The 26494-nt window shown below is 41.6% G+C and overlaps 1 protein-coding gene across 1 annotated transcript in view; it reads right to left on the reverse strand.

The window, feature by feature from the left end:
* ttn.2 (titin, tandem duplicate 2) overlaps positions 1–26494 on the reverse strand; it is a 219891-nt gene that overhangs the window by 177265 nt on the left and 16132 nt on the right. Inside the window, exons 21-36 of the mRNA XM_059342393.1 lie at positions 26137–26403; positions 25770–26042; positions 25408–25671; positions 25063–25323; positions 24471–24731; positions 24122–24385; positions 23226–23486; positions 22284–22544; positions 21435–21695; positions 21200–21344; positions 20131–20299; positions 18965–19196; positions 16696–16980; positions 15895–16020; positions 14675–14863; positions 12080–12130 (exon numbers count right to left, since the gene is read on the reverse strand). Coding sequence (XP_059198376.1) covers positions 12080–12130; positions 14675–14863; positions 15895–16020; positions 16696–16980; positions 18965–19196; positions 20131–20299; positions 21200–21344; positions 21435–21695; positions 22284–22544; positions 23226–23486; positions 24122–24385; positions 24471–24731; positions 25063–25323; positions 25408–25671; positions 25770–26042; positions 26137–26403 — 3570 coding nt within the window. The remainder of the gene's footprint in view (positions 1–12079; positions 12131–14674; positions 14864–15894; positions 16021–16695; positions 16981–18964; positions 19197–20130; positions 20300–21199; positions 21345–21434; positions 21696–22283; positions 22545–23225; positions 23487–24121; positions 24386–24470; positions 24732–25062; positions 25324–25407; positions 25672–25769; positions 26043–26136; positions 26404–26494) is intronic.

The raw sequence follows: 26494 nt of genomic DNA on the forward strand, positions 1-26494 counted from the left end.
GTGACCTTGGTAATCACTAATGTGTACTCCTCCTTCTCCTCTATCAGCTTGTAAACAGAGGAGCTCTTAATCACTTTCCCGTTGTGAGACCACTGAACAGTCGGCTTCGGGAGGCCAGACACTTTGACAGTAAACCTGGCCGTCTCCCCGCTGGTTACAGCTGCTGGGGCGAGCTGGCTGAGGAAAACTGGCTTTTCTTTTTTCTTCTCTAGAGAGGAAGAGTAACGTTTGGACTCTGGCTTGAGTTCAAGTGTTTTAGTTTTTTGAGGTAACTGGACACCAGTGTAGTAGGTTTCCTCTTGTTCTTCCACGGTGGTGACGGTGGTGCTAGATTGCTCTGTTAGGAAATATTGAGCAAGACTGAAAACAATGTCCACAACACAAAAGCTTTCATATTAACAGTGATTTAATAAAGACACATTTAAGGGCTGTTCTTAGTCAACTAATAGTCATAGGATTCCTTTTTTCCAATCAATCCATAAGTTGACTTTGACCATCTGGATGTAAATGGTGCAAAATCTCTTGAAAGCATATTTGTTAATATTGATGCTATATTTAACAGTAAAAACAATCCAAGATATGAATTGATTAATATAAATTATATGGCTTTACCAAGATCCAAATTATCTATTAGTTGACTAAGTGACTAAGAGACGACAGCCCTATTATATAAATACTAAAATGTCTGGGAAAGAAGCGAAAAACTTAATTAACATAAACAAACAAATAAACAAAAATCCCCCAAAGCAATGATTCTCCAATCTTTTCTCAGGTGAAGAAAGTAGTTTATTTTTCTGGTTATATATAAGAAACTACTAATGCTGCAAGGTTGGCAGCCTGTTACAGTAGCTTCTCCAAACTTTGCTCTCTTTTTTTTTTTTTTTTACCTTTCATCTTACATCTTAGTTGTTGCATTTTGTTTTTGTTCTTCTGATTGGAATTTGAGTTATTATCCTGAATTTCCCCCATGGGGGATCAATAAAGGAATTCTTTTTATATTATTATTTGTGGTTATTGTTTCCTTTTTTCCAGAACAGACCTTGAGAAAAGGTAATTATTTGATATCAGTCCCAACTTCAGGTTTATATTGACTCTGGTATCAAAACATATCAAATCATATCAAGTCCAACACACCAAAGGTAGTTTTTGACACCTGCAGTTTGTCTGTAAATTTGACAATTGACTTGTGTAAATTGTTAAAAAACTAAAGAAAACTCAAACTTTAAATTATTAAATATTTTATTATACAAACCAACATGACGTCTGTACAAATGAACCATTTGTTTCTATTTCAATGCCAGATCTTTAAAATGTCCTTATTTTACTGGTAAATGCTACTTGTACACTCGTAAAATGACATATATTTACAAGACATCAAACATTTTTAAAAAGTTTCACAGTATTATCCATTTTTAAAATTTTTACTACTCTTTTATGAATTACCAGTTCGCTTTAAAACTCTTACACACAAAGAAAAAACAAACAAAAAATGACTAAATCCAACACAAAACAATAAACTGAATCAATTCAAGTAAGTATTATGACAAAATATTCCTAAAAGTTTCCAGATTGACTTTTGATAAGAGGGCTGAGAACATTTTGAATTTATCAACAAGGATCAATAAAGCTGAGAAATTAATTTGTAACAATAAATTGGTGCTTTTGTATCTATTGCCTATTATTCAAACACAGCACTGACTTTTCTTAACTGGAGGTTTAAACTGTTAAATACTCTGATAATCACTTGATTTCAATTAAACTGTCATTTTTAATTTACTATATGGATTGTTTAAGAAAACATCTAACTCTTTACTTTGCCTTTGCAGGTTCTCACAAACACGCTTTGAAACTAATTTAAGGTAAAAATGAATATTTTAGAAAGTCAATGATATGTATATTTCTGTGAAGGTTTTGTTTATATTGCTTCACACACATGCCTGATACTCCTAGTTGTAGTTCTCTGTTTCTGGTAGTGCAAACTGAGTTAAAAATTTAAACAAAACACAACCCATGTAGCAGTGAGCTGCAAAGAAATAACTTCATAAATGTAAAAGTTAGAGCAGCTCAGTCTCACCAGAGAACAAATGCAAACATAAACCAATTTTTTTCTACCAAAATCAAAATAAAATAACACAATTTTGTTTACACAAATTTCAATAAATAAAGAAAAAGGTCAGCTGACATTATTTGAAAACTTTTTCCCAAAGCTTACATTTTTCAACACTTACAGGCTATGAGAAACATTTACACACTGTTATTCCTCACTATTACGACAGTGTATTAGGGCCAAGTATGAAAGAAAGAAAGATTATTTAAACTTTTGTGTGTTATGTAGCTTTGCTTTAGGCAAGTACTTACAATGTACTTGCAATTTGTAAACAGTGTTAAGCAAACAATGAGAGGAGAGAGTTCCTGGAGGGCTTGGAAGTGTGAAAATATTTTTAGTTTCATTTAAACTGTCACTCATTATCAGTGTTTCCCAGTACAGTTTGAAAGACTCTTAAACTTAGTACACCATGAAAACATCCTTTAAAAACATACATGAAAAGAATTCTGTAAATTTATTATTAATTATTAACTTTGTGCAACCAGCCCCAGACTCCTCAACCTCTAAAAGACTTTTAGAAGAGCAGCAGTTTCTATGCACCCAGAAGGGTTTTGGATTATGCACTTGTACTCGCCAGCATCACTTTGGGTCACATTGGTAATGAGCAGATTGAAATGGCCTGCGGTTTTCTCCTGGATTATACACCTGCTGTCTGTGACGCGGTCTCCGTCTTTGTACCACTCGGCAGTGGGGTTTGGCTTACCATTAACCAGACACTGGAGGATAACTGGCGTGCCTACCGCTGCGGTAACGTTAGTCAGTGGGATGACACATTTAGGGGGTGTCTCAGTCACCTGGAACTGGAAACTGCACATATCAGACGATTTCCCTTTGAACTCTACCTTGTCGTCTTTTGCCGGTTCGGCAAATACATCAAAGTTAACGCTGACGTATTTCTCTCCCTGTTCGCTCATTTCGTTGTCAGTCTTGGCGACCAGCCTGACCGCCCGCTGCGACTCATCTGCCTCCTGCTCAAACTCAAACTCAAGCTCAATTTCCGACACCTGTTCACTGTCAAACGACGTGTTGCCGACCACCAAGTCAAACTTCTGCGGCTGGACTTTGGCACTTCCGAGAGACACGGCTGTCAACTCCCTGCCCCTGGTCTTCCCTGAGAAAGCTTTGGCGTTTAAGACCACCAGGGAGGCCCGGCACAGAGTCTCCCCCACGACGTTAATAGCCCTGCACGTATAAACTCCACTATCCTGTGGGGTGACTTTACTGATCTTCAGGAAGTGGTTATCTCCATCAGATGAGTGCATGTATTTTTTGTTATTGTGAGGAATTTTTTTGTCACCTTTGAACCAGGACACGATAGGAGATGGAATTCCCATTAGTGAGCACTCAAACATGACCATAGTACCCTCTGGGGTTTCCATGTCACAGATGGGATTGATGAACCTTGGAGGCATCTCAGTGACCTCGAAAGCTATTTTCAAATCATCGTGCTCCTGAGTGACAAAGTCCACAGTGCCCTCCTCATAAATACTCGGCAAAACATCCAAAGATATGATCATGCTCTTGTTGTCGGCTGTGTACTCGGGAATGGTAATGATCTTAACCTGCTTCTCAAATTCTTTCACCTCATTTTCATCCAATTCTACTTCAAGCAGAATTTCCTGAGGGGAAGGAGAACGAGAAGAGTCATCGTCCTCCACATCAAACTCCATCACATGCTGATGTGTGACAGCAGGTGGGGCGGGCATGAACCTCACTTCCTGTGATACAACTACCACCAAAGCAACACTTCTGGCTTCACCAACGTAGTTCACAGCCTCGCAGATATACTCCCCCTGGTCGGCCTTTGTGAGATTGTGGATTGTTAGTGAAATGCTGTCGCCATCTCGGTCCATCTTTGTTCTGTCATCTGCCACCAGTTGGGTTTTGTTGCAGAACCACTTCACCTCAGGGGAAGGAAGGCCAAACACCTCAGCGTAAAATGTTAGCGAGTCATTTTCAAACACTCTTTTCTTAATGAGAGGTTTGAGGAAGGCAGGAGGGATTCCCTGCACTTTCTCCTGAAGGGTAGCCAGGCCTATTCCCTTAGTGAGGTACAGATTCTCATCCACGTTTATCCCAGGGGGCATTGTTTCAATACCCTCATCAGCAGGAGATGTCAGGAACTGAACCGGTGAGAAGAAGGCCTCACTGGAGCCTCCTGTCGATGGTCTCTTATATTCAAGAGGGGAGAAGGGATATTCCTGAGGGGTCATAAACCCACCAGGAGTATCAGAACTTGGAGTTTGGAATGACATTTGAGACTTGGGAGTGTGAAAGGAATCTGCAATTGGCTGCGAGACCTCGGTAGACGATCCTGGGGTGTAGAACCTCTCGGCTACTTCTGCTATTTCTTCGCTCACAGTGCTTCCAATCTCAATGGACATCTCAGACTCAGGGGACAGTGGTCTTCCCCAGTCTGTTGGAGGGTTGTAGTAGTCATACACAGCACCAAAGGTGACCTCCTCTTCCTCCATTGAACCGACTGCTGAGGTTGCTGCTGCTTCTCCCCCAGCTTCAGCTGCTGAGACTTTTTCCAATCTACATCTTTCTTGTGAAGGTGCGACCAGGCTTTGAGGTCCAGAAGCAGCAGTAGCATCCTCAGGAAGACCAAGTGGTTGAACTTTGCTATCAACTTTAGGCTTGACAATAAGTGGTCTAGGTTCTGGCTTCCCATGTACATCAATCACCTCATCTTCACCCTTCATTTGGATATGAGGCTCAATGAAATCACCAGCCATTTCCTCTGCTACTTCAGTCACATCAGCCTGGGACTCTGGCATACTGAGGAAGATGCCACTGTCCATAGAGGGCTCTGGGATTGAAATCAGCTCCTCACCGGCAAGTCCCTTACTGACATCTTCAGCCTCAGTGTAAATAGTGGGAGACATGGCAGCTGGACTTTGTCTCTCAGGTTTGAAAGATTCTGAAATTATTTTAGGCTTAACAGCTTCTTCAGCGGGAGCTGAAGTTCTAACAGTGCGTTTTACTGCAGGAACTTTTTCAGACTGGAAAGGAATAAAGCTACTAGTTCTGTCAAACATACGCACAGTGTCCTCCCTCACCTTCTCCATTTCAAAGGCCTCCATATGTTCGGGAAATTTGGCAGGTTTCTGCGCTTTAGGCCTGACCAGGTCTGGAGACTCCTGCACTACCTCTACAAACTGTTTAACTACACATTGGCTTTCTGCTGTAGCTGCTCCTCCTTCAGCATCACCAAAGATATGACTGTCTTCCTCCAGAGAGGCAGGTTTGGGTGCAACAGGAGTTTGGGGGGAAACAGATTCTCCAGAAGCAGGAATGGCTTGAGTAAAATCTGGTCCTTCTCTAACAGGACCAGCTTTGGGAGAACCTGGATTTCCTATCGCAGCAGTAGCAGTTCTAGCACCACCTTCTGCATGCAGGGTGTCAGGTTCAATTAGTTCCTGCTGGTCAAGGGAAATAGCCACTGCAGGTATAAATTCCTCAGGGAAAACAGTTTCCCTTCTCTGCTCTACAGAAGAGGAGCTCGTCTGTAATGCAACTGGTGAGTCCGACTCAAAAGCTTGTTTAATCTGAGAAACCTTTATCACAGCGGCAGAACCAGACAGACCACAGCCAGAAACAGTTGGAGGCTCTCTAGAGACAACAGATCTAGATTTTGGAGCTTGACCTTGTGAACTCAGAGGTTTATCTTTCATCTGAATCATTCTGTCCTCAGTGTGGGAAACGGCAGCTCCATGGAATACTGCAGGTTTCTTGACATCCTTAGTTAAGTCAATCGGAGACTTCCTAACTCTCTCAAATGGAGTAAAACCTCCTTCTTCTGAAAACTGCACAGGCTCTGCAACTTGAAATGACACGTCACAGATGCTTGTCACCTCTCCCACCTTATTTCGAGCAACACATTTGTACACTCCAGCATCAGTGTATGTGAAGCTATCGATATACAGCCTGTACACTTTATCATCAACTTCGACTCTGTATTTTCCGGCCATGACTCCGAGGCAAACATCATCATAATACCATGTGACTTCTGGGGCCGGTTCACCTGTTATAACACATTCTAACACAGCAGTGTCGCCCTCAGAACAGGTGATATTCTCTAATTCACTGACCACATGAGGAGCTTCACCAGCCGCATCAAAGGAGAAAGTAAATTTGTGTTTGACAGTCTGTGAGGCTGCCTCATCAATTGGCACATCGGAAGTTTTCTCAGTGAAAACCGGCGGTTGCTCCTCACTGATCTCCTCTCTTATCTCAGGAAGAGGAGTGGCAGCAGTAATTCTGATTTCTACAGGCGTTGAGTCAAAAGATTCATCAGAGCCGATTCGTCTGTGGATCGTTGCCTGAGGCACTTGTAGCGTTACCTTTCCTGTATCCATGTAGGTTGTAAGTTCAGCTTCTATAGCACTCTCCTGGGTTTCCTCGCCCTTCTCATGCTCCTTCATTACAACCATCCCCTGTGCAGCTCGTGATGCTCTCACCACCTTTTTGTCAGAAACCTCAAGAGTGCCACTGCAGATGGACTTTCCATGTTTATTGGTTATGACGCAGTCGTATGTCCCCTCGTGGTCTGTTGTTGGATAGAAGACGGTCAGCTTTGATTTGTTCGGCTTGCTCATGATGTCGTAGTCAGGGTTGTGGGCTAATGGGTGGCCATCCTTGAGCCAAGTGACTGTGGGCAAAGGATCACCCTGGAACTCACAAGAAAACTCCGACATCTCACCAATTTTGACTTTAATTGAACATATTTCTTTCACAAAAACTGGACGGGAGCCTCCGGCACTTGTATCTCCTTTCATCATCTTTGACCCTAGAGTCTGGTATACTCCCTCCGACTCTCTGACACTCCTCTCCTCCTTCTTTATGGCTTGGAGTTCAAGGCTTTCTGCACTCATTTCACCACTCTGTTTTGACCTTATAGAATCTCCACTTCTTTCCTCTCCCTTCACACCTGCAAAATCCTTCTGTTGTCTCCATTCACTGCTCTCTCTGGTAGTTCCAATGTCCCGCCTCATCCCTCTCTCCTCTCTTACATCTGACTGGAAGCGTTGGCTGCTTGATTTATCTACAGTCACTGCGTAATGCTCCCTGCTCTGCCTCCTCTCTTCCTCTCTCCCAAGATCCTCCTGTGGGCTTCGGCACGGGGAGCGCCTCCTTACAGAGGGGACCTCTCTGGAAGGCTTATGAGCACTCTCTCCACGTGCAGAGGGAAGTTCATGTCCTTCAAAGGGCACACTAGTAATTTGGGTGGGTGAGAATCTCTGAGTTGGTGAAGCTTCACGACCCGATTTTAAATCGTCACAACGATCAGACGGCACATGGTGTGGTAAACCGGCACGTGTCGGAGGATGCCTCGTTATAGAAGAAGATTCATCAGGGGGCGATGGCTCGTACCCAGTAGCCTGTTGAAGAGGTGAAGGTTTTTTAGTTGATAAGGCTCCACCAGCAAGAGCTGTATGTGGAGGTGGAAGCACACTGGGGTGGGTTTCCTGAGGAACATCACCACGGTTTAGTTGACTGTCAAATGGAGGCATATGGGACTCAAACAGTAACTCAGAGCCGGGCTGTTTGCACTGAGCCCACTCAGACTCTAGTTCAGCTACTTCCTCTTGTTCCACAACATCTTTTTGCCATTTTATGATGCGCTGAGCCAGTGCCTCTTCCTCGCTTACAAAGTACTCACTATCCCTCTGCAGCCTGGTCTCACGGCCCTCTGTTGACAGCTCATCAGCAGGAGGCCACTGCAGGCTGCCACCCTGCTGATCTTGGAAACCAGCAGGAACTGACTCGCTCAGGGGGAACTTCTCTTTGTCGGTTTTTCCTGGAGATGTCTTCCTGCCACGGACCACTTCAGGTTGCACTTCTGAAGCAGACGCCTGTGCAACATTTCTTCCGACCTCTGTGGTCCTTTCTGCCGGGACCTGTGAGTAACCTTCCACCCAGTCAGACTCTGGTTTCACAGCATGCTCCTGTTCCATTAGAACATCCTGTTGCCACTGCATTATCCGCTGATTCAAGGCCTCCTCTTCACTAGCAAACTTCTCACTTTCATTCTTCAGCTCAGAGATGTTTTCCCTCGACAGCTGAAGCTCACGCTCTTCTCTCGTCTTCTCGAACAACATCTTCTCTGTTCTTGCTTTTGCTCTAGGTGATGACTCAGCTTCTAATTCTACTGTTCTAGCTTTTATTCTAGGTGACTTTTGTGAAAGCTTGACTGATGCCTCAGTTTCCAATTCTCCTGGTCTGACTTTCATTCTGGCCTTAGGCAAGGGGGCAGAGGGTTCATCCTGTTTGTCTCTACTTTTTAGTTTAGGTGACTTTGTTGGTGACATGGGAGCATGATCTCCAGTCGCTATTTTCTCCACCACCTCCTGCTGGGTGTGAATGTGCCCTTCAGGCTCCATGTACTGTGTCTCTGCCGGCATAGGCAGATCAGTTTCACGGTAGCCTGTCTCTTCTTCTGGCATTCGCATACCTTGCTGCCATTTCCTGATCCTCAGGGCCAGGAGTTTTTCCTCGCACTGCATCCGCTCGGCTTCCAGGCTCTTCTCATACTGATCCCTCAAAGACTCCCCTTCACTTGTCTCTTCATATCGCTCAACTTTTTCTGGTGTCACAGCTTCACTAAGGAACCTCTCTTTTGTGGATTTTAATTGCCTTGTCCTGGGCGACTCTCTGAGGCTTTCCTCTGTCGTGGCTCTTACTCTAGATGAGATTTCTGCTTCCACTTCTGCTGCTCTAGATTTCATTCTTGGGGATTTTTGTACCAACCTGAGTGGTTCCTCAGCTTCCACTACTTCAGATTTGGCTTCCACTGTGGCTGACTGTGTAAGCAAGGAGGCAGACATTTCCACTTCATCTCCTCTTGTTTTTACTTCAGGGGATTTGGGTGTTGACACAGCTGCAGCTTCAGGATCTACCAACCTTGCCTTCATTCTGGGTGATTTATGGAAAGATGGGGGCATCTCCTCAGTTTCTGCAGATGCTCTTTTGTGCATCACCTCCTGCTGTGGGTAACTCTGCCCTGCAGGCTCCATGTACTTCATCTGTCCCGGCATGGGCAGATCAGTTTCAGGGTGAAAAGTCTCCTCTTCTGACATCCTACTGCCCTGCTGCCATTTCCTGATCCTCAGGGCCAGGAGTTTCTCCTCACACTGCATCCGTTCAGCTTCCAGGCTCTTCTCATAATGAGCCCTTAAAGACTGCCCAGCACCCTCCTCTTCATACTGCTCAACTATTTCTGTTGTTGCTGCTTCACTCAGTAACTTCTCCCTGACAGATGGGACTGGCTTAGCCCTGGGTGATTCAGTGACCTCTTCTTGAGAAGCTCTAACAGTTTCCCTGCTTTCAGTGTACGTTGTAGTTCCTGTTTGAGCTAATGTTTCCGAGTGTGTTACTTCAGGGTGACAAAGCTCGAGCTCAACCTTTGTAGTCACCACCTTTTGGTCGGCAGCCGCACTGTGACGTTCACTTACCATTTGCTCAAATCTTCCATCTGTCTGAGATGCAACAAAACTCTCAACTTTTTTATCCTCCAGTGAATATTTTGGAACTCTTTCTGACTCTGGCACCATCGTATCAACCAACTCGCCTCTCATGATCTGGATGGCCCTGGTTCTGGACTGAGGCTCGAATGAATGCCTTGTACGAGGCTGAGAGGGCTCCCTGGTTGAGGCTTTACCTTGACTCTCCCCTAAATCAAAGGGTCGATTGAAATGCTGGACATCGGACAGAGAGGCTGGTTTGACCCTGAGCCTCTCTACATATTCTGCATAGCTCGACTCACTGGCCACTGATTCTGACTCAAACTCAGAGGAGGACATGGTGGAGATAGAAAGCCTCTTCTTCTGTTTGACAGCTTTTTGGAGCGTGGTAAGTTTAGTTCTCACCTCATTGTGAAGGCTCTCAGTGTCACTGAACCTGTCGCTGTATCTGTCGCTGCACCTGTCGCTAAACTTGTCGCTGAACCTGGCCCCGGTGCGCCGGTCGCAGTAAATATCACTGAATCTGTCGTTGAAACGCTCGGACCGGTCGAACATGGGCGGAGGGGACGGGGCGCGCTCAGAAGCAGTCTCCAAACACTTGGACTCTTTCTCCGTCTCCTTTTCTTTCACGTGAGAACCGGACTTAAAGAACACGGTACGCACCAGAGAGTTCTTAGATCGAGATCTTCCCTGATGAACTTTGGACATCTTGTCAAACGGAGACCCTACACACCTTAGCTCCACCCTAATCTTCCGCTCTTTCCTCTGCTCCGCCATGGTGTCAATACTTTCATGGGCTTTAGCAGAGCGCCTAACGAAGCCCAGGTAGTTAGCAGACTGCTCTTCCCTCAGTGACACCAAAAGTGACGCTGTGGACTCGGCAGAACCCTCTGAGTTTATCGCCATCACCTTATAACTGCCCGAGTCCTTCTCTTTGATACATTCGATAACCAGACTGGTGTTGTGTATGTGCATTCTGCTCTCGGTACAGATCTTACGCCTACGCTCTTTAGGAATAGATTTATTATTATGAAACCATAAGATAGTCGGTTGAGGACATGCAACCAATTTACACTTCAATTCCACTGGCTCTCCTTCCATAACTGACTGGAACTTGAGTTTTTTGGTGAAAGAAGGTTTGATGTTCTCCGTCCAGGAGCTAATGGAGGAGGTTCTGCTGGAGCAGCGGTTGGCCGACACCAATCCGTGATCCGGGAAGTCTTCCGTGTCGGAGAAGGCTCCTCTTAGCTGGCGAGCACCGGTGAGTTCTGTGCCACGGTGCAATGCCGGCTCTTTGCTTTCGTGATAAAACAGCTCTGCAAACAGAAACAAACAGCGGTCAGAACAACCCGGCCTCCAGGGGTAAAAAGAGAGAAAAGGATTTGAATGAATCATTAATGGAAATATTAAATGCATGCTGGGGTCACAATGCCATAAGAAATAATTTCACTCACCATATTTGTTCGAATAAACGCAAGACTTGATTCTTTTTATTAGAAACCTGCAGGAAGTTTTGATCCTTCATCTGTGGAAGTTTCTTCAAAACATAAATTATTTTATTATCATTAAGAAAAGCATAAATTTTCCCAAATGGGCTGTTTACATTCACTTGTTTTACTTTTTGAGAATAGTTTTGGCTTTTTACTAGAATATTCCTTACCTGACTTGCAGACAGGAGAATAAACGCCCTTTCTAATCTTTAAACTTCAGAGGAAATAAATGATACACAAATATCAACGAGGCAAAGCTCTCCACATCATATGTTATATTCCAAAACAAATGAAGCTGTAAAATTGGGTGAGAAGGCGTTTATTCGAACTAATATAGTTTACTGGTGTTATTTAGTGCAAACCACAGGAATCACATCCCACTATCTGCAAGCCAGGCTAAGAAATATTTTGCAGGAGGAAGGTGTCAGATGCAGAGAACCTCCATATCTTTTAAAGGGCTTTTCAAATCCGGAAGCTTTAAAAGATACGTATCCTGCGCCTTTTTTTCTGGGAAAATATCAGAAGGACCTTCATGCCAAAAACTAAACGAAACTTTTGGATGCAAACCGCAAGTGTCAAAAACTGGTACAAGCAAGTTCTGTCAGTGCTGCTCGGGGTGGGGTGGGGGGGACGTGGAAGACTGTCAGGAGAAGATCAGGGAGAAGAAAACAGACCATAGGAACTTTCTATCACATAAAGATGACATGCCACTGTGGAAATTAAAAGATCACTTAAAGGGACAGTTCAACATTATAACAAACTCTAAAAGCAGTCGCAGTTGCTGCAGGCCAACTAAGATCCAGATTATCCATAATGCATGCATCCACACGTCTGTTGATGGTCTCCACTTTCTCAACAGTTTCTCTTCTAATAAAACACCTTAGTGACTCAAAGCTTGGATCAAAGTTTCCTGCTGACAGACTGCTTTCAAAGTAAAACAACAGAAATCTGGTCAAACTGTCCCTTTTCCACTATACCCAGTTCTCATGTGTGGTAATAATAATCAGAAATCTTACCTTTGACTTCTTGCTCGATCCTGGCCTCAATGTGCTCTCTCACGTGAGTCACTGTGAAGGAAAGAGACGACGTTAACTCACTGAGTCGTGCAGGATGAAACCAGCGAAGGGCTTGAAAAAACACATTCATTCCCATGAAGGGGAACCAGATCAATTGTTCTTTCCTGGACTCAAACTTATTTACTTTCTGTGTTTAGGGCTAATTTAGCAGTTCTTCCTTTGCTTCAAGGTTTATATTTTCACGGATATCGACACATCTCAGCAAACATTGGTGGTGTCGTGGGTCAAAATATTTCCCAATCAGATGCAAAAAACTGCAACTTGGTTACGAAGTTGGCAGCCAGATGTTGACGTTTCCACCTCCAATAATGATCCAATCAGATCTCTCTTATAAAGCAGGAAATATAAATCATTTTTTAAACAGAAAAATGTTGTTTATGAAAACCTAAAAGTTAATCATTCCTGTCTTACTGTTTTGTCAGAGCCAAAAGTTTTGATCTCAGCTGTCTGGGAAAAGTTTGCTCTTAAGGTCCAGGAGGTCAAGAAAATTTTCATTTTGAACTGCTTTTATTCCATAATGCATTCAAACATTGTTAAACATCTTAATGTTTGCTGGGACGGAACTAAAGAGAGACGAGTTAATGGAGCAAAATACAAAAAGGAGACAGATCTGAGTCCCTGCCTCGTGTTGGGTTTTAACCAGAAAAATAAGTTAAACAACGCAGACGAACATCTGTAAGAAACAAGGTGACAAAGGAAGAAACAGGAATCAGACAGAGGGTTTCCTGCAGGATGGAGGAGGGTTTATATGTGAGTTTCATGCATTTTCCAGAGTTTTCCTGAGGAAGAGGAGGAAGGGGAGATGGAGGAGGGTGGAGGGATGAGTTTGATCCTGTGGGGAGTGATGATGGAGGTGGAGGCTTCAAACAAACCACTGCAGCTTTCTGGAGGTGTGAGGTTAGTGAAGAGTGGAGGGAGGGATGCCCCGAAACATGTTTACTGCACAATCTATCCGTTAGAGGGGAGACAGCGTGGACTTATCAGGCTGAATAAAGGTTCTAAGAATAACTAAGTTCTGTTCGGGACATCCCTGGTGTGTTTTGTTTGGAGAAGATAAGAGTTGGAGGAGGGTGAATTAATCTTGTTTCAGAGGGAGTCTGGCTGCAGCCGAGGATCCAGATGTTACCTTCTTCTTCTGTGGTTACGGTGAGCGTGGCGGAGCACGCGGCCTCCCCGGCGCTGTTGGCCGCCCTGCAGGCGTACTGCCCGGCGTGCTCCGAGAAGGCGTCGACGATGATGAGCATGGCGGTGTTGGACACCTCGTCGTAGTGGAACACCAAGTTCTTGGTGGGCCGGACCGGCTGCCGGTTGTGGAACCAGCTGATCTCGGGCTTGGGTGTGCCAGACACGCAAGCGTGGAAACGAGCCACCGCGCCGTGCGGCACCGTGACGCTCGAGATCGGCTGGATGAAAACTGGCTTTTGGCCGAGGGAAGGTTTCTTTATGCTGGTGAGGCTGGTGGAGACTCGCCACTGAGAATCATGACTCTCCACCGTTTGTTTTTGCCCTGAAAGGAAGCACGGCCACTGACTTTATGTGCTTTAGTTTCATTTGTTTTCATCCCAGTTGGTTCAGTTTGGTGGTTTTCAGTTTGAAACCAGTTTGTGTTTACTGGAAATAGTTCAATCTGCCAAACATAATCAAACTTTTCTTTAACATGAATTATGACTGTTGATGGACTCACTATGGTTGTGAAATTATATCAATATCATTAAGTAGTATTTAGTCGTGTTCTGTTTTTTAGAAACAAATGTATCCTTGTAAATCCACTTATGTAATCTAATTCCTGTGAAAGAAAACATAAAAAAAACGTGTAAATTGTGTTGTTTCTTTTGAATTTTTGCAATTGAAGATGTGCATATGATATGTATATTAAATTACATTATAAATCAGCTTTACTACCTAATAGAAAACCAAAAGTTTGAACAGTGTCTTTGTCGTTCAGGAGAGAGAACTTGTCATCAAAAAGTGTTTGTTAACCTTGAAACCACTGAACTGGAGCTCACTGGGATGATTTTTGTTTCAGGTTTCAGTGAAGAAAAGGAAAGAAGAACAGTTGTGAGCTGAACAATCACAACTTGACAACAATAAAACACCTTTAACGACCTTTAACGACAAATAAAAGGAACAAACTAAATAAAGATGCATGATTGTTTCACACTTTGCCACAAAACATTTTTAAAGTGTTCATGAGCTGCATGGAAACATCTGAACTCGAGATATTTTCCTGTTGAACTGATAAATGTTAACCCATTTAGGCCTAAAACGCCTGGAAAAAATGCCTGTAAAACCTATATTTGAGAGCTTATACATGTGGCTTTTATAAGAAGTTGAGTTTATTTGTGCAAACCTTCAATACATTTTTTTTTTTTTTTTAAATCAACGTGTTGCATTGCGACACTCCCACATGTATTCTGATGCATTTCAATGGCCAAGAGACCGAAAATAGGTGGAAAAAACTACAAATACTACAAAACGACGTATCTGCTTTCCCGGCTTAAATGGGTTAACTCAGGAGTTGATGGTGTAACTCACCGTCCAGTGTGAGCGTGGCGGAGCAGTGCGCCCGCCCGGCGCTGTTGGTGGCCACGCAGGTGTATTCTCCCTCGTCCTCGGGGTAAACTCTGGAGATCTCCAGCTGACAGCTGTCATCAAACTGAGACATCCTGAAGAAGTCCGACTGCTTGATCTCCTTATCGCGGTGGAACCAGCTGATCTTCACATCTGGACACAAGACGGGAGCCGCACCATCGTTATGCCTTATATTAGCCTTATATTACAGATATTATGTCTTATTTCAGGGGAAACAGCAGAAAAGTGAACATCATCTGAAAGATTAATGTGAGCTGCAGAAATATGTGTTAACTTTGTGTTTTGGTTCAAATGCTGAAATTTAAAAGGGTTTAAAACATTCTGATATGAGAATACGAAGTCCATTCACAAAACATTTTTGACCACTTGAGAATTGATAAAGTAAAGTAAAATACTTTTGTGTCCTTATTATGCAATTAAAACAGAAAACACTGCAATCAAACATGTTTTATTGCAAGTGAAAATAAGCTTGTGATTAAAAAATGTGTTTTTGCAAATCAAAAAGTTGTCTCCAAATCCAAAACTTTTTTGGATTGTTGGATGGTTTGCAATTTTTAAAGGTTTTGTTTGTAAATCTAAACGTTTAGTTTGTAAATCTTAAAGTTTTGTTTGCAATTTTAAAGGTGCAAAAAGTTATAGATATTTCCAAAAGTTTTGCTTGTAAATCTAAAAATGTGTTGGTAAATCTAAAAGTTTTGTTTTTAAATCAAAAATTTGTTTGTAAAACTAAAAGTTTTGTCTGTAAAAGAAAATATTTGTTTGTAAATTTAAAAGTTTTGTTTGTTAATCTAAAAGCTTTGTTTATAAATCTAAAAATGTGTTTGTAAATCTAAAATTTGTTTGTAAAACTAAAAGTTTTGTTTGTACATCTAAAGGTTTTGTTTTTAAAACTAAAAGTTTTGTTTGCAAACTAAAAATTTGTTTAAAAATCTAAACATTTTGCTTGTAAAACTAAAAGTTTTGTTTGTAAATCTAAAACTTTTCTTTGTAAATCTAAAACTTTTGTTTGTATAGCTAAAAGATTTGTTTGCAAAACTAAATGTTTATTAATCTACACATTTTGTTTGTAAACCTAAAAGTTTTTTTGTTAAATCCCAAACTGTTTTGTTTGTTGCTCCTGCAGGTTAAGAAAAAAACATTTCAGAAACAAACTGTTTCCTCACCGTCTCCTCTGACTCTGCACTGGAAGCGAGCGGACTCTCCCTCGCGGGCCGAGGTGCTGCTGACGGCCGAGACGACGACGGGCGGAGCGACGGTCGCTGCCGAGTCTGGAGACACCACCTCTGACACTATAACACACACACACACACACACACACACACACAGTCAGTATTTGTTTGAGACTTCTATGAGCTCAGATGTGTTTTATATGAACCAGCGCTGCCCTCTAGTGGCTGCTCAGATCACAATCAGATAGTAAAGCACTTCACAGCATGATTTAACTGACAAAATATTATAACATTGGGAAGAAGTGCTTAAATACAGTCTAAAAATGTGTGTTTTAGAGTCATCGAGAGGATGCTGAGGACATAAATTGACATTTCCTCAAAAATATTATATTTTTTAAAAATCAAACAAAGATCTACTTATGTAGGTCTATTTTTATTATTATTATTATTATTATTTTATTTTTTTTAATTAAGTTTTACTTCCATTTGTATTACTTTTCCCTGCCTTTCAGTTGGCTCCTTTACTCTTTCTTTATTTAGATTTTAATTAATGTTTTTATATTTTTTATTTTGGGGATTCTTTGTGTATTTTCTACTGTGTTTTGTTTTTTTGATGGCATACTGTAAATCACTTTGAGCTGCATTTTATGTTTGAAAAATGCTATAAAAAACAATTATTATTATTATTATTGTTATCATTATTATCATTATTATTAACAGCATCAGTACAGGTCCGGGTGTTGACGAGTCTTTTCGTCCCTCGGGTGTCTCTGACTCGTCTCTGACTCGTCTCACCTTCCACGTTGAGCGAGGCGGTGCTGGTGGCGGCGCCGTAGTCGTTCTTGGCCTCGCAGTTGTAGACGGCGGCGTCCTCGGGGAAAACCTCGATCAGCAGCAGCGAGTGCTCGTTGCCGTCGTGGAGGAACTTGCACTTGAAGCCCGGGGACAGAGCCTGGGAGTTCTTGTACCAGGACACGTGAGGCATCGGGACGCCGCTCACCGCCACCGAGAAGCGGGCGGGTTTACCCGCCTCCACGGACTGAGGCTCCATGTGGCGAAGGATCTGAGGCGGCTCTGGGACTGAACGAGACAGGAAACAGAAAGATTTCATGAGTCGGGAGACGAGATTCATCACATTCCTCAAGTTTAATTTCAGCTGTTAGACTTCGAGCTGCGTGATTTAAAACTGCAACGTTTAGAAGAAAAAAAGCTTAAAATGTGACAGATCTCACAACTGTTTAATGTAGTTTTGAAAAAAAAAATTATGATAAAGCAGTGAGACAATTTAACCTTTTCTTAACTGTCACAATACGAGGAATTAGTATTAATATTTATAAAATATTTTAAGGTTTGGACTGAAAACAAATCATTTGACAAGTTAAAATTTTGGCATTTTCCCCCTTTTTTTCTGATAATTTATAGACCAAACATTTCTTTAATCAATACAAAAATGAAATTATTATTATTATTATTATTATTATTATTGTTATGTCCCAATCCACTAAATCAAATTTCTATTATGGTGCATATATTTATTTTAAAAAATTATAAAAAAAATTATTTTACTGGAAAATTTCCTGTTGTCCACAGAAAAAGAAAATCTGGTGATCCATTTTTTTGAGTTTGATCTAAATTGTTTCTCTGTTTCAATTTTGCCAGGACCGTTTCTCTCATTTACTTTTTTTTCATCAGTCAAAACTGATTTTAAAAAAAAGTAATAAAAAGGTTGGTTTTTTGTGTGTCAGGATCTGTTTTATAAAGAACGTTTGGAAGTGCGCGGCTCGTCCTCGAGGCTCCACTTCGCTCCGGTGACATTAAATGTGGTCGTCTGTTTGTCTTCAGCCGAAGCTCAAAAAAAAGTGACTTTTTTATTTCTCCAGGCAGCTGATTCTGTTTATAGAAGCTCCAGATTAAAAAGATAATGTGATAATGTCTGATAAGGTGTTCTGAATCTTAACCATTTCTTGACTCTACACTCCTGTTACTGTGACGGAGGTTGTGTTATTTATATAATTCATCTTTTTCGTGCAGTATTCCTGATTAATGTGCATTAATAACAATAACTAACAATAACTAACATCTGCAGCTGTGTGGATGCAGAAAGTCTGAAATAACACTAAAAATATTCATGTTTTTCCAGGTGATTTTTAATTCCTCCACGCACTCGTTTTGTCTAGAAAATTTATTTTATTCTGCACAAATTAAGAAATTTGTTACAATATATTTCTACCAAATATATCAACTTTATGTTCAGAGTGCATGAAGCATTTAAAACACACCTGGAACAAAATGAAAGATTTTAGTGATATTTTTTTTCTTAGTCGCCTCTCAGAGCTTCCTCAGCTTTCTGCACAGCTTTCAGTCATTAATAATAATAATAATAATAATGATAATGATCATAATAATGATAATGATAATAATAATAAATGTGTTTGTTTAGCACCAAAACAAAGTCACAGAAACAGAATCCAATATTAAATCAATTAAAATGACATTCTTGAGTTCCTGATTGCCGTAAATAAAACAAAAGGTAAATAACTGAGAGAAAAAAGTAAATTATCAAAAAATAAAAGCCTCTGCTGTGTTTGTGCATGTGTCCTCCTTGAATATAATCAGGAAACATTTATGCTTTAATTTTACAGATTTAAAAAGGTCAGATGAACGCCAGTGTTGCATGAGACCTGCACCACTGGTGAAAACCTGAACAAATAAATAAATAAATAAATAAAATAAATAGATAAATGATCAAGATGTTTTAGAGACATTGAGGCCGCAGAGGGAATAACCACAGTTACATTAAGTGTTAACGTAACATGCAGTGCACTGACAGAGAGAAGGCACAGAGACAAACACCGATATTGAGATTTAAAGTTTAGTTTAGTTTATTTGAGAGAAGGGACAGTGCAAGTTAATTAATACACAGGTAAAAAAGAAGCCAGAATTAGTGGAGAGGCTGTTTTTCATCTGTCGTCCCTGCTGAGGTGTTACAACACAAATAGAGTCTAAACTGTGTGGAGAACCGACCCGTTAAACTGAGATTGTTATGAACTTCCTGCTGACTCACTGTTGACTCGGAGATGCATGGTGCTCCTGTTCTTGCCGGCTACGAAGGTGTACTCGCCGGCGTCGCTGCGGTACGTCTCGGCGATGGTGAGGCGGTGCAGCTTCCTAATGGTGACGTAGTTAAATCGCTGCTCCGACGAGAACTGGATCTCCACGCCGTTTCTCAGCCAGCGGCCCTCCACGTCGTCCTCGCTCACCTCCAACTCGAAGGTCGCTCGGTGCTTCTCCAGAACCTGCAGGAGGAGAAACGCAGCGTCAGCATCGAGGGTCTGAGTTCTATTTAAATGGACAGTTTTATTAGAGATACAGCATAGTGTTGCGATATTTTGCATGGCGATATTATATTGATTCATGGCTGCCAAGTATCCATATTTAATGTTAGCTGCTCACTGTATGAATTAGAATAGAATTACTAGAAAAAAAGTGAAAGTAACCAGAAAAAAGTGAAAATAACCCCCCAAAAAGTAGAATGATCAGATAAAAAGAAAAAATATCAGAAAAAAAGTCAAAATTACAAGAAAAAAAGTCAAAATTACAAGAAAAAAAGTGGAAATTATCAGAAAAAAGTAGAATTGCCAGGTAAAAAATTAAAAATTACCAGAAAAAGTGAAAATTACCCCCCAAAAAGTAGAATTATCAGAAAAAAAAGTTAAAATTACCCTCCAAAAAAGTCAAAATTACAAGAGAATAAGTAAAAATGATCCAAAAAAAAAAAGTAGAATTACCAGAAAAAAGGTGAAAATTGCAAGAAAAAAAGCTGTGCGTCAAGATATCAGTGTGTGTCGGGAAGTTGTGGAAAAATGTTGGTGTTTTTTTTTTACCAATATTTAAAAATGTTTTATATTTTAAAATCTTTTTACATTTAATCTAAAGTTTTACTGTAAGAAAAACAGTTAATCTGCCTTCAGAAAAATATAATTACTAGGAAAAAAAGTCAAAATTACCAGAAAAAGATGAAAATCTTGTGTGTGTTTTTTTTTTCACTTTTAATCAATTTATTTCATTAGTATGGACACAAGTCCATATATATTATTAAAATGTGGGACGTAAGGGTTGTATTGATGTAAAGCTTATGAAAATGCCATTACAGTATGTAAAGATGTAAAGAATTTGTTCTGTGCTAGGTCTGAAAGGGTTCAGTGTTAGAATCACGGTGATTAAACGAACCGTGATTTCTCTCTCTGCAGGTTCGGTGATGCGGATGTCGCGTCCCTCCACCACCAGCTGGGCCTTGGAGACGCTGGAGCCGGCCACCACCGAGTACTGGCCCGCATCAGACATGCGGACGGTCCCGATCATCAGACGGTGGACATACTTCTCTGTCGTCACCGTGTACCTGAACGCAGCACGGACACACACACACTCAGATTAGGCTCGACCTTTACAGAGTGGAAACTGTTTTAGACCAGGGGAGGGCAACCTGCGGCTCCAGAGCCTCATGAGGCCGCCACAAAACAATTATACTAAATGAAGTTTCTGTTCTATTTCTTTGCATTTTCATTGATCGATGGTGTCGGCCAGAAACAATTTGTATTCTGTATTTATTTATTTTTGTTCTACCTCAGTATTTTATTCTATTGTATCCTTTTTATTGTATTCAAGACCGGACTGCTATGACAGCCATCTTCCATCCATCCATCCATCCATCCATCCATGCATCCATCCATCAACCATCCATTCATCCATCCATCCATCAACCATCCATCCATCCATCCATCATCCATCCATCCATCCATCCATCCATCAACCATCCATCCATCCATCTATCCAACCATCATCCATCCATCCATCCATCCATCCATCCATCCATCCATCCATCCATCCATCCATCAACCATCCATCCATCCATCTATCCAACCATCATCCATCCATCCATCCATCCATCCATCAACCATCCATCCATCCATCCATCCATCCATCCATCAACCATCGATCCATCCATCTTAACCTCTAAATTTTGCCAAAATCGAGTCTAGTTTCTCCTGAGATATTTCTTTGGGGTCCAGCCTCATTTACACTTGGGTCCTCTCTGGATTGTGACAAAATCATACAAATAAATGCTCATTATGACCTATTAGTATTATTGGTAGGTTTATTCACACTCAATAGGCTGTTTTAGGCTCAAAAAAGGTTTAGGCTGCATTAGAATATTTTCTTATCTTTTTCTGTCCGACAATGGCTCTTTACTGAGTAAAGGTTGCCGACCCCTGTTTCAGGACAAAGAATGATGACGTACCGTTCCTCGGACACGTCCAGCTCCTGGCCGTCCTTCATCCACATCACCTGGATGTTGGGCTCAGACACCTCGCACTCAAAGATCGCCTTCTTCTTCTCTGTGATCTTTATGTCTTTGATCTTCTTGGTGAATTCAATCACACGAGCTGAATAAACAACAACACAACAGTAAATAATCAGCAGCTGGAAGTTAACTGGGCTCTCTTTAGAGTAAAACATGTTCAGTCTCTCGTTACCTTCCACGAACAGGTTGGCGGCGGAGGCGGCGGACCCCGCCACAAACTGGTACTCCCCTCCGTCCCCGAAGTGGACGTTCTTGATGGTGAGGGAGTGCGTGAGCTGCCGGCTGCGGACCTGGCAGCGCTCCGAGGACTTCACCTCCACGCCGTTCTTCAGCCACTTGTAGGTGATGCCCTCGTAGTTGACGGTGACCTCGAAGGTGATGGTGTCGCGCTCCTGAGCGTTCAGGTCCTTCAGCATGGACGTGATCAGGACGGCTGCAGGGGAGAGAGAGGGGCACATATACTGTCATAATAATAATAATAATAATAATAATAATAATAACAACAATAATAACAATAATAATTATAGCACCTAAACAAGATCACAGATTAGATTATTATTATTATTATTATTATTATTATTATTATTATTATTATTATCATGAAGATGATAATAATAATAATAACAGTGATAATAATAATAATAATAATAATAATAATAATAATAATAATAATAATAGCAATGATTATAATTATAATAATTATAATAATAATACAAATAATAATAATACAAATAATACCATTTATTTATATAGCTCATTTATATTAAATAAAAAACAGGTTTTTATTATGATTATGATGATTATACTGGATAATAATACTAAAAACTATTAACAGTAATTAAAACATGTTTTTTAATTAATTAAATTAGAACAAATTAAAAAAAAATACCAAATATATATATTTTTTTTACAGAATTATAATCTTTTCTTTATTAATTCCCAGTTTATCCAGTTAATGTCTGATTTATTATTTTCTAAACAGTGTAATATTTTTGATGAAGTTTAATGTAAATTATCTTACGGTTGACGGTGAGCGTAGCGGACACGCGGTCGTTCCCGCAGACAAAGGTGTACTCTGCAGAGTCACTCCTGCTGGTGTTCATGATCTTCAGCTGGTGCAGTTTTCCCTGGACCACGATCCTGAACTTCTCGCTCATCTCGATCTCCACGCCGTCTTTCAGCCACGTGGACGGCACGTTGAAGTGAGAAACTTCACACTCAAACGTGGCGACCTGCGTCTCCGGGATCTGCACGCTCTTCAGAGGTTTGGTGACTCGCAGCGCTGCAGGAGATGCAAAATAAGTCATAAATAATTAACTAAAATAAGACCTAACATAAGAGCATATTTCAACTATGAATTTAATGGAATATCAAATTATTATTATTAGATGATTATAATATTCTATTTCTTACCACAAATAATAATAATAATCATCATCATCAAGAGAAACTGATTTATATATATATTTATGTAATTATTTTATTTTGAAGGACTGTAATTGCAGAAGAATAAATAACTACATTTAGAAATTAAAAAAATTAAATTAAATAAATACTTAAATATATGTTTTATTTTGATCTATGTACTATTATAAAACGCAAAATTATAAATAAAAAAAATTAAATTACAGAAAATGTCAAAATAAATGACACATTAACCCATTTAGGCCTAAAACGCCTGTAAAAAACGCCTGTAAAACATCTGGGCGATTTTAAAATAAGCCCCTAAAACCTGGAGTTTTTCTGGAAATTCAACAGAAGTGTCAACGCTTCTACTAAATAATAGATTTTTCAGCCTCTGTAGCAGATAGAAATGAAAGTCAAAAAGTATTTGAGAGCTTATACAAATACTACAAAAAGACGTGTCCGTCATCCACTATCCCGGCTTTAATGGGTTAGAAAATGTCTTTATTTTCTAATTCTAGATGGTTATCATGATTATTATTGTTGAAAGTTGGCGTACCCTCCACGGTGAGCACGGCGCTGCACTGCAGGTGTCCGACCACCGCCGTGTACTCTCCGGCGTTGCTGGTGTCAACGTTCTGCAGGATGAGTTTGTGAGCTTTGCGCTCCGTCAGAATCTTACACTTCTCGCTCTGCTTCAGCTCGACGCCTTTAAACATCCACCTGACGGGGATGTTGTCGTGTGAAAGGCTCATCTCGAAGGAGGCGGTGCCGTCCAGCAGGGAGGTCACGTCCTTTATCTTCTTTATGATTTTAATCGCTGCAGAAAACAACGAGCAGGTAAAAGAATTAATACAGTTAAATAATGGGTAACGCTTTATAATAAGGTCCTTAATAACCATTAATTAACAAGTAATAAGGCATTGTTCTCTCTTTAGATCCAGTAGTTGCATAAAGCATAGTTAACTTATAGTTAACTTATAATAGATGAGCAATAAAGTATATTTTAATATCAATAAGCAAACAAAATAAGATTAATAAAGGCATGGCAAAGACATAATGGGTGGGTCATGGGTGTTTGTAATGCCATTATTAACACTTATATAAGCTTATAAACACACAATAATGTTAATAAGCATCTAATAAGGACTCACAAGGGCCTTATTACTTTTTAATTAATGGTTATTACAAGGACCTTAATATAAAGCGTTACCAAATAATGAAATGTAAAGAAAGGTAAAAATCCATATGGAATACACTTGACTGTGAAAAAATGAGCATGACATACAAATAACTGTGAATATATCTCCATAAAATACGCTTTACTTTGAAAAAATCTGGGTAAAATATACTTTTGATCCAAGATGGCAAGGCATTGGGTAGTTTATATACCGTACAGTGGTGTATAATGGGGTCATCAATTAGAATATAATAGAATAAATCAGAGATACTCACTCTCGACATTGAGTCTGGCATTGGCGGACAGTTTTCCTAGTTTGAAGGAGTAAACCGACTCGTCCTGTGTGTTGCAGTTCTTCACTTTCAGGGTTTGGACCATGCCTTCGGAGGTGATCTCGTACTTGTCGCTGTTCTGCAGCTCCACGCCATTCTTGATCCACTGGGATCCTTTCACGTTGGGGTGGGTGAGCTCCAGCGTGAACACCGCCTCCTGGGTCTCCGTAACGGTCTGGTTCCTCAGAGTCTTCTTGATCTTCACCGCTGCAGAGAGACACACAGCCATCAGTATTTGTAAAATGAAGTCTTGGTCTTGTCTTAACGTGGACTCTGAGCGGCAGGTACTTACCCTCCACCCTGAGGTTGGCGGTGGTCTTGGAGTTGGCCACCTGGTAGGTGTACTCTCCGACGTCCTGTGGCCTGGTGATGACGATGGTGAGGCGCCTGACGGTGCCCTCCACCTCGCTCACCACGTTCTCACTGAAGTCCACATGCTGCCCCTCCTTCAGCCACCGGCCCTCGGCGTGAGCGTTGGCGACTTCACACTCCAGCACGGCGGTCTGAGACTCCGCCACTGTCACGTCCTGCAGGGGCCGTGTTATGGCTCCACCTGGTAAAAGAAGATGGGAACAGTTTGTTTGGGAACAGTTTGTTTTATGATTCCATCCAAAAACAAAATCTATAACAGCATCTGCATTGAGGTTAAAGGAAGTGGTACGTACAAAAAATGGACAAAATAGACCAAAACTACAAAGGGTTAAAGGCTCAGTATCTTCCTCAAAGGGACGTTCTTGAACAAGACCGCACCATGCCGGAAGTTGCCGTCAAACTCAAACTTGAAACCTGGTTGGTAAACATCTTAACATCCTACAAGAAATATTTATCTTGTTGATCCTGGTGCTTCTTGAGTTTATTTATCTGAATTTGTCATCTAGACATACCAGAGACAGTGAGCTTGGCGCTGGAGGTCTTTTCACCAGCGTGGAACATGTACTGGCCCTCCTCGTCCTTCATGGAGTCAATGACTGTCAGAGAGTGAGCCTTGCCCTTGGACTCCATCTTGTACTTGGGTCCAGGTTTGAGCTGCTGGTTCCTGAATGTCCAGACCGGGTCAATGCCGGCGTGAGACACTTCGACGTTGAAGGTGACGTTCTGGGACTCTGAGCACACTTTGTCCTCCATGTCTTTCACAATGTGGACCTCTGTGAGAACAACAAGGTGGTTAGAGTACATCACTGGAATTTGGAACTAAAAACAGATTCATGGGAAAGTCAAAAGAGTCTTACCTTCAACAGTCAGGCTGCAGCTGGTGTCGACCTTGCCGACCACCAGTTTGTAGCGTCCTGCATCAGAAGCGAAGGTCCGTGCGAAGACCATACGCTGCTTGGCTCCCTTCGCCACTGTCTGGACTCTCTCACTGGGCATCACCAGTTTATCGTTGTGGTACCATTTGACCGAGCTGATGTCCTGAGCGGAGATCTTGGCCTCCAGAACAGCCTTGGTGCCTTCAATGGAGGACACATCCTTCAGCGGCACCACAATTTCAATAGCTGAAAGGAAATACAATCAAAGATGGAAGATTTCAGTATGTTCAAGTGATGGATAGAGTTGGGTATCACTTAGATCTGACACTAATTCTGACTCTTACTTTGAACATTGAGTTTGCCTGAGGTGGAAATGTCTTGGGCGGGAACCACAAAAGAGTAGGAAGCACCATCTTCCCTGGTGACGTTCTCCAACAGCAGCTTGTGAACCTGTTTGTCGATCACGATGTGGACACGGTCCGAGGCGGAGATGGCCTGTCCGTTTTTCATCCAGGTTCCCTCGACATTCTCCTGAGAGAACCTGACCTCTAGCTGAGCGATGTCACCCTCACACACTGTGAGGTCGGTCAGGGGCTGCATCAGGGTCACTGGGCGCACTAAAGACAGAGAAACAGCATTAATAGCCAATCAACCTACAACCACCAATGACTGACTCACAGCTTGGCTTCCCTACTCTGTAAAGTGTCTTACGTTTCATCTTCAGTGAGGCGCTGGTCCTCAGATCTCCACATACAAAGGAGTATTTCCCCTGGTCTCCTTTCCTGACATCCTTGATGGACAAGGTTTGTCTTCCTCTGCGGGAGGACATGACGTATTTACTGCTGGGAGAGATCTCCTTGTCTCCGAAGAACCAGCTGCCCTCAGCGTCCTCACGAGACAGCTCGACCTCAAACTCTCCAGAGTAGGTCTCTGGCACCTCGATGCTCTCCATTTGTTTGATGAGCTCCAGGGCAGCACCTGGGTACAGAACCATGTCAGAAACACTGATCTCCCAATCCACTCCAATAAGACCCCCCAAAAAAACATTGGATGGAAGGATTCTGGGATA

Source organism: Centropristis striata, chromosome 10, assembly GCF_030273125.1.
Source record: "Centropristis striata isolate RG_2023a ecotype Rhode Island chromosome 10, C.striata_1.0, whole genome shotgun sequence".
Classification (NCBI taxonomy): domain Eukaryota; kingdom Metazoa; phylum Chordata; class Actinopteri; order Perciformes; family Serranidae; genus Centropristis; species Centropristis striata.